The sequence below is a fragment of the Colossoma macropomum genome, unplaced genomic scaffold, assembly GCF_904425465.1.
Source record: "Colossoma macropomum unplaced genomic scaffold, Colossoma_macropomum, whole genome shotgun sequence".
NCBI classification, from domain to species: Eukaryota; Metazoa; Chordata; class Actinopteri; order Characiformes; family Serrasalmidae; genus Colossoma; species Colossoma macropomum.
The window spans coordinates 14,422-28,782 of NW_023495757.1; the positions used below are offsets into that span (position 1 = coordinate 14,422).

The 14,361-nt window shown below is 35.0% G+C and overlaps 2 protein-coding genes across 2 annotated transcripts; both read left to right on the forward strand.

Annotated features, from left to right (window-relative positions):
* Window positions 1-2,154: 2,154 nt before the first annotated feature.
* Window positions 2,155-4,945, forward strand: LOC118802919 (H-2 class II histocompatibility antigen, A-Q alpha chain-like). The gene is made up of 4 exons (XM_036563348.1): window positions 2,155-2,270; window positions 2,870-3,118; window positions 3,551-3,832; window positions 4,196-4,945. The coding sequence occupies exons 1-4, from the start codon at window positions 2,183-2,185 to the stop codon at window positions 4,315-4,317; spliced, it is 741 nt and encodes a 246-aa protein (XP_036419241.1). The 5' UTR covers window positions 2,155-2,182; the 3' UTR covers window positions 4,318-4,945.
* Window positions 4,946-6,056: 1,111 nt separating this feature from the next.
* LOC118802918 (H-2 class II histocompatibility antigen, E-S beta chain-like) lies at window positions 6,057-14,106 on the forward strand. Its single transcript, XM_036563347.1, has 6 exons — window positions 6,057-6,184; window positions 8,414-8,683; window positions 12,167-12,448; window positions 13,126-13,239; window positions 13,347-13,375; window positions 13,517-14,106. The coding sequence occupies exons 1-5, from the start codon at window positions 6,076-6,078 to the stop codon at window positions 13,367-13,369; spliced, it is 798 nt and encodes a 265-aa protein (XP_036419240.1). The 5' UTR covers window positions 6,057-6,075; the 3' UTR covers window positions 13,370-13,375; window positions 13,517-14,106.
* Window positions 14,107-14,361: the final 255 nt, after the last annotated feature.

Consider the following 14,361-nt stretch of genomic DNA (forward strand, 5'->3'; position numbering starts at 1 on the left):
ACTGTAACTTTTACATACAGTTTAAATGCCTTCATACTGTCAAATCTAGTATTTTGACACAGCAGTTTGCTTTCTTTTCTGATTTAGTTTTAACAGTAACTGTCTGTCGGTGTTCCAGCTGTTTAAAAAAGGGAAGAAGTTGGCAGCGATATTCTTAACCAGGACGACTTTGAATACCTACGTGGTGTGGATTACCATAGAGAAGAAGATACAGGAGTTTGTGATGCGACCAACAAAAGGACGTGAGTCTAATGGAGGCCAATGGAGACTACAACGACAACATGACAGACAAGGTCAACGGAGATTGTAACAGCAACATGAGAGACGGGGCTAATGGAGACTGCAACAGCAACATATGACGCGAAGCTGCGCTACGCACAAGTTCTCTGATGTTATTTCTTTAAACTATTTTGAATTTTTGAAACTATGTGTGTAATGCACTAGTTGAGCAGCTATGATGACTGGAAATATCAGTGGGGTTATAATGAGTGAAAGAGGTCCCTCTGTCAGGGATTGTTTTACCACGATTTTATGTTTGGATATTGTTAGAGTTAATAATTCAGTACAGGCCGTGGGATTAATGTAGTGGATATCCACCTAAAACAGTGAGAGAAATTTGTGTCTGTATATTCCTTTCTTGATTTTCTATTTAACCATGACCAGATGTGACCAATATGATTTAGATGACTTGTGAAATCTGTGTGTTCCTTTGTGTTGCGAATGCTTTTCTTTTTTTCCACTATTATTATCTAGTTATTGATTTTACTCAAAAACGTATGCTAAAAGGTGACTAGTTTCAGGTGCTTATAGAATATGGGGAAATTAAGTGTGTTTTGGTGCACAGACGTGCACACATGCATTGAGTTGATAACACAGTGAAGCCACCTAACAGGACACCACTGGTTCCACATGTTGATGCTGATTTGCTTTTTACTTGAAGACAGCTTGCAAATTCTCAGACTGAAAGCTTAAGTAATTAGTTTTTGATGAGTTTGCCTTATGCCCTGAAATGGAAACATTTGATGAACCAGGAGAAGTTTTTTTTTCTCCTAAAGACCAATCAACACCAGAAGAAATGTAGAGTTTGTTGCTTTTTGGAAGGAAAAACATAAAAAAGTAAATCTCTGACTGGTTTATTGTGTAAGTATTGCAAATTTAGTTAATCACATCTTTATAATCAATATCTATGAATAAATTCTAACATTTCCATGATGAAGGGGTCTCTCGAAAGGGGGGATAAGCTATAGCTTGCAGCTAATACTACTGCTTAATTAAATAAAAACAGGCCTAATATGCAGAGCCAAGAAACACATGTATATGCTGGAGTATCCGGAGACAGTAAAGCCCATCTGTGCTCCTGATATATCTGAATGTTTGCGGACATGGATATCCCCGGATATGATGTCTTTTCACGCAGTGACAGTCTTCCTTTGTTCCAGCCTTTGTAAGAATGCATTGATGTATTGTACACTGTTTGTTGTATGGGTTACATTGTATGTTTATGTATGTTGTACAATGTCAAATTACGTCTTATTGCACCGGGAACAATTACCACTGACACGTTGTGTGGCAATAAAAGAATCATTTAATCAATACAGCAGATCTCTTTATTAATGATTATAAATTATCTTCAGGTTTTTAAAAACAGTATATTAGACATTAAAACGTTTAAAAATTATTAAAACCGCACTGTGTTCTACTTGTACTACACTATCTAAACATGTTGTTGTACTAATATAGGCCACACAACTGAAGAATAGTGTAATAATAATAATAATAATAATAATAATAATAATAATATATTAGGAATGCTTTTAATCTCATGGTTGAATGTTTTGATAATACTCTCTCTTACAATTACAAATGGAAGTCACACAAATGTTTATCTAAAGAGACTGAAAGCTGTGCTTTATAAATCTAACAGTAATTATGATATTAATGGAAACATTATGTTTTCAATTGTGTTCAAGAATCATAATGTGAGAACAAGTTGCACAGGATTGTATTGTGAGTCACACTGAAGTGCTTGTGCTTCTGTTGAAGTGATCTGTGAAGCTGAAAACTAAACTCACCCAGATACTGCAGTGTCAGAGTGAAAGTAATGATTCTATTGGATGATTTACTGAGAGGTGTCAGTTAGAGAGAGAGGAACAGAGAGACTGTAGTCAGTCAGCTCTCACTCATGTATGAGCTTGTTTCCTCTATGCTGATCAAGATGAAGCTGTGTTTGATTCTCGTCTGTGCAGCTCTTCTCTACACAGAGGCTAAAAGTGAGTAAAAGTGAATATTTCAGTACCGAGTAGTGAACTGTAGTGCTGGATTGTAATTACTGTAATATTATTGTGATTTTATATAATCAGGAGAAGGCAGGTTTTTTAGGTGATTCTGATCATGGACTCAGACACCTGGAGAGAGAGAGAGAGAGAGAGAGAGAGAAAGAGAGAGAGAGAGAGAAAGAGAGAGAGATTATGGACAGTAGCATTTAGTGTGTTAACTGCAGCTGTCACACTTTTTTTTATTTTTGTGTTTATCATTTTGAATTGTACAGTGCATTCACAAACTCTTTGCTTTAATATAATAATAATAATAATAATAATAATAATAATAATAATAATAATAATTGGATAAGAGTACAACAATTAGGATAATTTAAAATAAATGTAAAAATGACATGCCAGTAAAAGTAAGAAAAATAATGAAAGCTAGTGAAATGCTGAAGTGAAGAAATATGTTTTAACTGTTTTTTAATCACAGGGCTGCAACAGAAGAGATCAAAGGCAGAAATAGTTTTGTTTTGCCCTCAGTAAAGGGTTAAACCTGTAAAACAGCGTGTGTGAATGATGTGATGTTCCCTTTCTTTTTTCCTCAGTTCAGCACAAGGATATGAACATAGATCTGTGCTCTGATACAGAGAAAGAGTTTTTGTACGGACTTGATGGAGAAGAAAAGTGGCACGCTGACTTCAGTCAGGGGAAAGGAGTGATGACCCTGCCACAGTTTGCAGATCCTGCATCCTATGGAGAAGGAGCCTATGAGAGCGCTGTTGCTAATGTGGAAATCTGTAAACAAAACTTGGCTGTTTGTATAAAAGCCTACAATTACCCTGCAGTACCAAAAGGTAAGACATGAGACACTGCAACACATAATGTATTTACACATAAATGGAACTTAAAAGAGGGCCTGTGTGTCTAGTAGAAATTATTTATCAAAATAATATATTTAAAATATCAAAAGGTCAATATAAAAAATCGTATTGAAATAGTTCTGGGAAAATGTTTCTGTGCAAAGTACAGTATAGAAACCGTTTTAAGTATCAGACGCACAAACTTAATTGCTTTTTATTTTGTGTGGTCAAAGCTATTGTTACATTCTGATCAGTACACCTGTAAAAAACTTTAAAATTACACTGCAAATTGAAATGATATTTATTCAAATATATAGATGTTATGTTAAACACTGCTGGTGTTTATAATTTTTTTTTCTAAATTCTATTCCATTTTTGCTGTTGTCTTAATGTTGATGAATAAAACATGAATGACTTCACCTACAGATGCCCCCCAAACTTCAATCTACCCCCAGGACGATGTGGAGCTGGGCTCTAAGAACACTCTAATCTGTCATATCACTGGATTCTACCCTGCACATGTTGGAGTTTCCTGGACCAAGAACAACATCAATGTGACGAGTGAAGCTTCTTTCAGCAGACATTACGTTACTGATGATGGAACCTTCAACCTGGTCACTCGTCTGAGCTTCACTCCAGAGGAGGGCGACATCTACACCTGCACTGTGGGCCACGTAGCCCTGGACAGACCATTGACCAAAACATGGGGTGAGATTTATACCTGCTTATAGACCTGATTCTGTTAATGGATTATAATGATGACTTCAAAGAGCAACCATGAATGCTGCTTATAATTATACAAAATACTATTTCTAGACAGCAAAACTGAACAATGAAACTTTTATAAGACAAGTAAATTATAAACATAAATTAATAATAATGTATATAGTTTAACTATATTATATTTAAATGAATAATAATTTAACATAATTAAGATTATTTCAAAATGATATACCAAATCCTATCAAGATGTAATTGAATATGAAATAAATGCGTTTAAAATAAATCAGTATTATACATTTCCCAGTAACTAAACTGTATGAATTAATAAAACATATGCTTGTTGTACAGATGTGCAGGTCACTCAGCCCGGTGTGGGTCCGACTGTGTTCTGTGGAGTGGGTCTGGCTACAGGACTGCTGGGAGTCGCTGTTGGAACTTTCTTCCTCGTCAAAGGAAACAACTGTAACTGAGAGTCTGACTGTAAACATCACAGAAAAAACTCATTACAGGATGATTTGTACGCTTGAAGCTTGTGTGATTTTTCTTTTACTCTGTATTTTGTCATTTTTCCATTGTTTTTGTTTAAATGTTCTACACCATGTCTTTGAGCTGCAATTTTGCACCGAGTGTAATCAAGCCTTTGGTAGTCCACTTAAATTCTATGCAACTAAAATATTGTCATATACTTATATATTGTTATATTCCCACAAGACTGTGTTCACATAATTTGAAGACCTAAAATGATTTAGTTGACCAAAGTAAATAAAGAGCAACTAATAAACTAAGTCCACTAATTTTGTTTGTTTGTTTAATATTTGTTTTTCTATAAGCTGATGATTGGAATTAAAACTGCAGTTAAATGAAATGTAAAGAAAACCGAGTTTACATTTCAAATGTTACAATAAAAATGTAAATGTAAAAGAATAATACATTGTGATGAGAATTGTTTCACTTAAAGATCAATATCATTTTCATTTATACACTGTTTTTTAATTGGATATTATTGGATAATCTACATCATCACAGAGTGTGATGTGCTATCAGCTAGTGTTAGCATGTTTGCAAGTTTTTTATTAAATCTGAAGACTGTGGAAAAAGCTTTCATATCAAGTCTCACTTCTCATTTTGAAGTGCAATTTGAACATTAAACTTGAAGTCGTAACCAAATTAATCTTAAGCATCTGCAATAAAATAAGCTCTGTGTTTAAGAGTGGAATAAAAACAATCTCTTCGTCATTTGTTTTTTCTTGGGAACAGCCATGTATATATACACATACATGAAAATATATGAATATAGGTTTAAAAAAACAAAACAAGAGGTGAAATTTAGTGCTTTAGTAAAACACAGGAAACCTCACAACTGTTAGCTTGTGAGGCTGTTTGCACCTCCCGATTTTGCCAAGTCGCGACTCTCCTGAAGGCAACAACTGTGATGAAGCCCTAGGGCAAAAAAAAACAACAAAAAAAAAACAAAACACATCAGCCAATCAAAATCTCTTAGCGTCTGTGACATCATCAGTGTGAGCCTGTTTTCTTTCCTAAAGAAATTTGAAAGAAGGAGCAGAGCTAAATCTAAATCAGGAGGTGTGAGGCTGTTCGCATCTTGTCATTGGACATCATTCAGTTTTCTGTTTTTCACATTTGGGATTTTTGCATTTTTAAGCAAAAATGGTTAAGAAGTATATAAGATAGATTTAATCTTCACATACACCCCACCAAAACAAGAAATCATAAAAAAGACAATAATTAAATTATCAACTTTAAAAAACTTCATATACTTTAATTTTTTTTATGAAATCACTATTTACCCATCATCCCCTGTCTGCCTTCCTATCATCTGGCACCTGTAGGACTAATTCTGTCCTCACCTCTTCCCCTGAGCCACTATTCATCAGAATCAGACCTTCAACAACACTTCATAACTGCTAGCTCTGCTACATACACGCTTTATACACTCTCTGCACTGATAAACATAATAAAGATATACACCTTACAGGCTAGATTATAACAAATAAAATCATATCTAAATGCTGACTTGAACCGTGGTAGGTTCATTAGACGCAGTCTATAAGTATTAGTGAAAACTGATTTTTTTGGCATTTTGTTTGTCAGTTGTTTCTTCTTACTTCTTTACTCATCTAGTCTGACATTCATTTATGACTCTGCCTAGTAACCTGTGATGCAGTGGTGTAGCTGATTCTGATTGGTCAGTGAACTGAAGAGTCTGTATGATCTGGAACTCACTCTCTGAAACTCTCTCAGTTGTTGTTGGGTGTAGAGACAAAATGTTGCTGAGTCTGCAGCTGCTGCTTCTACTGACTCTGACCATAAGGACAGGTATGTTTACATTTACAGTTAGTTTATGAATGCTATTTTAAAGAAATATGCATATCAGACATTGTATATTCATATAACACAATTTTATAGAGTACAGAAAACTGTCTATCTGGGCAGTAAATGTGCTTTTATATAAATGCTAATTAACATAATATAGTAAAAAATTACAGACTTTTCAGTTTTCAGTAAAGTTATTAATATGTTGTGAGCTGATTAGAAAAGCATACATAAAAAGTTATGGATAATCGAATTTCCATGAGCAACACACATGATGTAATTTAAAGAGGGTTTACCTTAATGAAAGAATGATTAAACTGATTTACCTTAATGATGGATTGATTAAACTGATAACCTGAATGAAGGATTGTTTAAACTGATAACCTTAATGAAAGATTGATTAAACTGATTTACCTTAATGATGGATTGATTAAACTGATAACCTGAATGAAGGATTGTTTAAACTGATAACCTTAATGAAAGATTGATTAAACTGATTTACCTTAATGATGGATTGATTAAACTGATAACCTGAATGAAGGATTGATTAAACTGATTTATCTTAATGAAGGATTGATTAAACCGATAACCTTAGTTTAGGATTGATTAAACTGATTAACCTAAATGAATGACTGATTAAACTGATAACCTTAATGAAGTATCGATTAAACTGATTTACCTAAATGAAGGATTGATTAAACTGATCGACCTTAATGAAGGATTGTTTAAACTGATCGACCTTAATGAAGGATTGATTAAACTGATTTATCTTAATGAAGGATTGATTAAACTGATAAGCTTAATGATGGATTGATTAAACTGATTAACCTTAATGAAGGATTGATTAAACTGATTTATCTTAATGAAGGATTGATTAAACTGATGTAGCTTAACAAAGTATTGAGCAAACTAATTTACCTTAACAAATGATTGATTAAACTGATTTACCTCAATGAAGGATGTGTGCAGGATGATAGAAAACAAAACTTTGTTCTTCTAACCAGCTCACTATATAGTGACCCATCTATGGTAGGCCACAACATGAATGAGAGCAGACTCTCTCCCCCAGACCCGCTTCAGACCAAAACACAGAACCCCAAATAACAAAGTCAACAAATCATCCAGCAAAGATTCATTTTATAGGTTCTTGCAATCACAGGGACAAAAAGTAGGAGCTCCTCTGGGTGGAGTGACTTCAGGGACAGACACTGATCAAACAGTAAACATCACAGACTAAGGATTTAAAGGTTGACTGAATCTGAGAAACAGTAATGACTAAAAAGTACACTAATAGCCGTGGAAAACTGTTCTGCCCACACCTTTATGGTCTGCCGATTCTGTGGATTTTAAGGCAGCTAAAAAACATCTCATCATGCAGGCGTTTGGGTAATCTGTGTGCACCAGGTCTGCATTTTCATCTATTTATTGTGTAGTGTATTTTTATCATGTATTTATGTTTTTGTACTTTTTATGTACTTTTTTGTACTTTAAATGCTTTTGTAAAGCACTTTGTGACTTATGTCTGTGAGGAGCTCCATAAAAATAAATTTTCCTTTCTTAACTAAACGACACTCACTCCCTTTAAAGCAAAACATGAAAAAAGGGGCAGTCCGAAATAAACAGTGCCCGCTCCTACCTACCCAGGGATATTAAGATTTCAAGGGACAACAAGCTTTGAGAACACAGTTACAGTAAATATCAAAAACTGCACAAGTTTAATCAAATAGTCATTACAGTGATCGTCAAAACTGCACCGCTTAAGTAACATGCGCAGCGGGAGCGTGCCGGGTTCTCCAGACTGAAAACTTCCGGATCGCACCCCAATACATCGTACCCCCTTTTGTAGTTGAAGTGCGCCGCCAGATGGCCAATCGCAAACCTGCAACCCGCAAAAAACAGCACTGAACGTCTACTTGTTTTTTTTTTCTGTATTCATGTTTATTTGTGTTGAACTTATTCTAAAGTTATATAACGTGTTTACAAGAAAAATTAATGTTGAATGTTTTGGATATAAGCGATTAGAAAACAGTCTTAGGCTAATTAATTGTAAAAATATGAGTGTTTAGACATTACAGTTCTCTGCGTTATGACGTGATCAACTTTAACGAAACATTGTGACTTCTTTAATTGAATTTATTATTTAGTAGCATATTCATATTTATTTTATTGCCTTACACAGACGTGTTTGTTACTGTGACTATTAATTTTCTTTGTTTTTGGTTTTATTGGCAGATGGATATGATTTGTACATGACAGCTGAGTGCATCACCAGTTCACCAGATCTGACTGATGCGGAATTTATTCAGTCATGTTATTTTAATAAGGATCCATATTTACGGTTTAACAGCACAGTGGGGAAGTTTGTAGGGTTCACAGAGTTCGGAGTGAAGAATGCAGAGCGCTTAAACAGCGGATCTTATGTACAGCAGATGAGAGGAGAGCTGGAGAGATACTGCAAACACAACCTGAAAAATGATTACTCCTATGTTTTGGAGAAAACAGGTAAGTGACACACAGACTACACTGCTAAAAGAAAACACGAGAGCTTCAACAGCAGAAAAGAGCTGAGCTGGAGAGACACAGCAAACACAACATGATAAATGATTCCTCCTTCACTTCTAAAAATACTAACATTATTTACTAACAATGTTTATACTCTTCTAGTCTCAGATGAGCTCAGGTCTCGTCCACCGGATATTTCCGCATTTTTCATCCGAAAAAGAAAACAACACCTGTCCACACTAATCGTGTTTATGATTTTTTTTTATAGTGATGTCATGAATTTGAGTGCCTCATTTATACATTGTAAAAACTATTTGGGCTTTTAACTTAAAGTTAGTGTCCGGGCTGTGTTAAGTTTACGGGAATACAACACAGATTGTTCTTCTGTTAACTTACTATTTGAAGTTCAGTTATTTCAAAACTTTAATGTGGCCCGAACCCTAACTTTAAAGTTAAAACCCGATTTTTATTTATTTATTTATTTATTTTACAGTGTAGAGCATAAAGTTGTAGAGGGGACCAGACAGCATGTTGCAAACTTCACAATAACTAAGTCTTGTTGAGAAAACAAAATGGCGGTTCATGTATGCGCACTAAATTACAACTAAACTAAGTTTTTATCAAGGTTTTGCATAGATTTAAGGCTAGAAAACTGTTCAACTGTTAGCACTCTTCAGCTCAGATATTTTAGTATATCGGGCCTATACATACTTTCCACCTTAATGTTTTGCTGGCTTCATGTAAGTTTTAATTAAAGTCAATGTCATTTAATAAAAAGTATATATTTTATGACAAGAGCATATAAATTATTACATATATTATATAAAGAGCATATAAATTATTATTATTATTGTTATTATTATTATTATTATTGTTATTATTATTATAACCATTTAAACAAAGCAAAAACATTCAACATTGTGGGTTTTTTTGCATGTAATATCTAATTAGTAAGTAATTATAACTGATTATTGTACATTACAGAACAGATCAGGTGTGGCTGGAACTCTGAACTGTAATACTCACATATAAAGTCATCCCAAGCAAGACAGCTAAAATGTAGCCTAACGCTGGCTAACCATTACTACAACTAGCATGTAATGCTAATTCTAGCTAGTCAGTAAAACTCCTGTAAACTATTAACTATGTGTCTCTTTATGATATGAAAATCTACCTGAATGATATATTTCTGGTGATATACTAAAGAGGGGCTTTTGTTCATGTCTGGAAGGCCCTCTTACCCCAAAGGTCTAACATTTTCACTTCAAAAGAAAAAAAAAAATCATCTCAAAAACCAATGCATTTAAAAAACTCTTTTTCAAACTCTCAACCCCCCACCCCATGATCATATACTTATCAAAACCTTTATTGTACAGGTTAATATTTTGAGTACCCCTGGTCAAATTCAATGTTGTCTTGATTTTTTAAGTGAAAATAGAGAACATACAGAGAACATACTTCTGTACCTTTTAATTATTACTGTTTATTTGCTGAATTTAACATATTGGGGTACACTCTAAAACAGATGTGTTAAAAAAAAAAAACACAGCTCTAACTAGACACATCAGTGTGTTCAGCTGGAGATGATACATATTGTACTATTTTAACACCGAATGTGTTAAATCAGAAAACATTATAACACAAAAAGTATATATATAAAACCAGTAACACAGGTATGTGTGATGTTATTTAACACATCACTTTTTAGAGTGTAAAAAGAATAGACAGATTTTAGGAGCAATTCCTGTAAGAGCCCAAAGGTGAGCCGCCTGCTAGGCCAGCAGAGGGAGGTATGGAGCTGCTCTGATTAGGGGCAATTGTTGGCTCCTTGTCCTCCTCCTAATTGGAGGGAAGCTCATCCTGGCTCCTGTGTAAAGTCTTTAGTTGGCCTGCCTAGTGCACAGACTAGCCAGTAATAATGCTAACCCCTCTCCAGCGTTAAGATAAAAAAGACAAAAAAATATTATTGAGGTTGGCGGTTGGAATCTGATTGGGGGCATTTCTCAGCATCTGCTTTTCGACGAATCCCTCACTTTATTCTTGCCAACAAACGCAGTCTAGTCAGTAAACGGTGTTGCTTAATAGAAAACGTACTTTTCACTGAACGTTGATTCAGTGCACAGTAGTGATAGCTTGCTTTTAGCATGTAAACAGCATCCTTACTGACCTCTTTATTCAGAGGATCCAGTGACATTTGGGGAAAAATATATATGTAGGAGAACACATTGCATTTGAAATATTTTTGATTCACACAGAACAGCATTCATTATTCCCAGTATGAAAACTGGCTTAGTTCTGGATTTTCTTAATATGGGCATGACACCAACTACAGAGGTCTGTAGCTCTGATATCACTGACTTTACAGAAAGGACATCAGCCATGTCATATATGCATGCTCAACATGTGCAGAATAACAATGACTATGCACAAATTCACAGTGATGTCAGTGTTGTCAGAACTATACTTTTTACATGTCCACATGGACAGAAGGTCAAAAGGTCCATACATGTGTAGATGGGGCCTCAGACTATTCTATATCAGACACTCCCTGTCCTAGCTCTGCCAAAGGGAGGACAGGAGCAGAAAGAAAGAATGAGCAGTAACAGGAGAAGTGGGGCAGCCGATCTGTTTCAACGCCATCAGATTTTATGTTGATTATTCATGAACAGCGTCTAGTCAATTAGTTGCTCCAGCCTATTTACATTTGAGTGAGTCCTTCTCTTCCATGTTTATTTATTTTATTGTACATCAAGTACATATTACACAAAACAGAGAAATTACACGAATACAAACAAAACAAAATCTAAAGCCTAGTTGTTTGTGCTCTCTGGGTGAGTAAAAGACTTCCAGATAGTCTACATTCATGAGTCGTCCTCTGGAAGCTGCTTTGATAAAGGTGCCTAAAAGGGTTCCTTTCAATGGATGGTTCTTTATGGAACACTTTTTCATAATCAAGATGTGTGAGAGTGAAGAACCTTTTTAAAGTTTAAAGAACCTCCACATAGTGTGAAGGTTCTAGAAAGCACCCTGCAATCGGAATATAGCCTCATTATATGAACGTTCTTAAAATGGTTCACAGTCACAAATCCCTTTTTCAAACATGGTTCTTTAGGGAATCAAAAGTGGTTCTACTATGGAATTGCTCAGAGAACCTTTTGAGGCACTTTTAAGGGTGTTATCACAAAGTGGTACACATTGGTTCCACATTCAAATGGGGCCATCTTGTTGGAAAAAGTATGGAAACCAGATCAGGCCATTTAAGTCCAAAACATCAGGCCCTTGCTTTTATGGCAATACAAGAATTCATATTGCATTCCTTCAAAGAGTCCACATTCAAATGGAGCAGTGAGCCATCTTGTTGTAAAAAGGTTCTTCAATGTGGACCATTTGAGGGAACTCATTGTGGATGCTTATTTTAGCATTACACCAGCAGTGCTTCGGTGTGTTTTATTGATGTACTAATAATATCTGTGTTATTTATAGTGAAGCCAAGGGTCAAACTTATGGCGGAAAAGCAGGGCATCGGTGGTCATCCTGCCATGCTGATGTGCAGCGCGTATGGCTTCTACCCTCCAGCCATCGATGTGTACTGGCTGAGAGATGGTAAAAAAGTGACCGGTGATGTGACCTCCACTGGGGAGATGGCTGATGGTAACTGGTACTACCAGATCCACTCCCACCTGGAGTACACGCCCGCATCTGGAGAGAAGATCTCCTGTGTGGTGGAGCACACCAGCTCTAAGGAGCCCATCATCTACGACTGGGGTGAGAATAAAGAGGCAAATTATTACAGACTTTACAGCCTGTTTACACTGAGCCACTTCATACTTCCTGAGCTGAGTGGATAGTTATCATGAAAATGTCAAGTGGAAATGTAGTCAGTATGCGTTTTATGATTGAATGCTATCTGATCATTTCAGGAGATGATTTAAGTCATACTGGAAATACAGTCTGGCAAAAAAAAAAAGCTGAAAACAACAACTTCTGTGGCCTTTTACACCCATTAGTCTCCTGGAGTCATTATTCCCTCTAGCTCTTATTAAATACTATTAAATAAATTAAAATAAAGATCTGCCATCAGATCATCATAGGGGATTCTAGAATAGAATTCTTTGGATTTGCATGTAACACAGCATTTACACAAGTCAGACTGATCTGTCTAACAGAGATGCATTAACACGGGCAAGTGTAAATAGAATGTTGAAAAATCTAATCTGGAAATAATATATGAATCAGATATAAAATGAATTGATAAGTGTAAATAGGGTTCTAAATGCAATTAAATGTCAATTATGAATCAGATATGACCCAAAATATGACTCAGGGTCAAATTATCTTACAGCTACAAAATTGGTTCCAAGTCCCTGGTGACAGTAAAATGTCTTAATTTCCTCAAAGCTTCTTAACATTAAAATTACTATTAAATATTTGTGTTAACACAGATGGCTCTCTTCCTGAGTCTGAGAAGAACAAGATCGCTATCGGAGCTTCAGGGCTGGTGTTGGGGGTCATCCTGTCAGCTGCTGGATTCATCTACTACAAGAAGAAATCCTCAGGTCAGTTCAGATAAGAGAGAGGCTAGTACTAGTGGCTAGTAATGATCAATCTAGAGTATTGATGTATTAATATGATTTAACACAACAATTATTAATGTGTTTTACAGGCCGGATCCTGGTGCCGAGTTAAGCTCTGGTAAACTTAATTATTTTTTTTTTATTCATGAGTTTCAAATGTATATATTGGTTTTATTATCATACTCAGACATAGATTACTTCCTTTTTAAAACACAAAGTGAAACGTTCAGCTCTTACATGTTTATCTGGATTCTTGCAGGTCTTTGTGATGTTGAGGACTCACCTTTAATCTCAGGTGGAAAAGCAGCAGAAACTACAACAGATTTTATCATCTGCATCCTGTTCATAGAATACATTTAAACAGCTTTTTATTTCTTAAACTCTTTACTGAAAGCAAAAGCTTTATTATTTTCATCTTGTGAGTTTTTATGTATTGTTAATGATGAGAGGAACTATTAGAAATATTCTTTACTGCATAAATTTATGTAAGTTAATGAACTGTTTTAGAGACAAACTGATTGATGTCACATTGATCTACTACAGGATTAGTAAAAACCATTTATAGACCATCCTTACACGAGACTTAATTATTTCATATGTGTGATTATACCAAAGATTTACATTGACTGTTGGAATGGGCAAATCTGGCTTTGACTAACCGAAGAACTCTTTAAATTTGCTTCTGGAATTATGTGTACATTTACCTTTTCCTTAACAGACCAGCATCAGGGTCAAGCTTTTATTAACAAACAAATATCTATTATCATCACTAGCTGTGTATAACATTTTAAAGTGGAATTGGCTCTTGATTTTGTGTGTATTTGACTGCTTTAAATAAACATTTCTTAATTATTTTGTGCTTAAAGTTTCTTAAATCTAAATGGTTTGAGTTTTTCTAGGCATGTATTTCATGAAATTATAGGTCATGACTACAAATTACCTAATCATGTGATGAGGAGGGATACCAATCTGTCCTGTTAATTGTTTTGATTTTCTTATCAATTCCATCTCTTCTTTAGTCTTATCCATGACGGGCTGGTGCAGATTTAAGCTAAACTACTCAGTTCAAATGCTAAAACAAACAAGTAAAACACCCAATTTAAC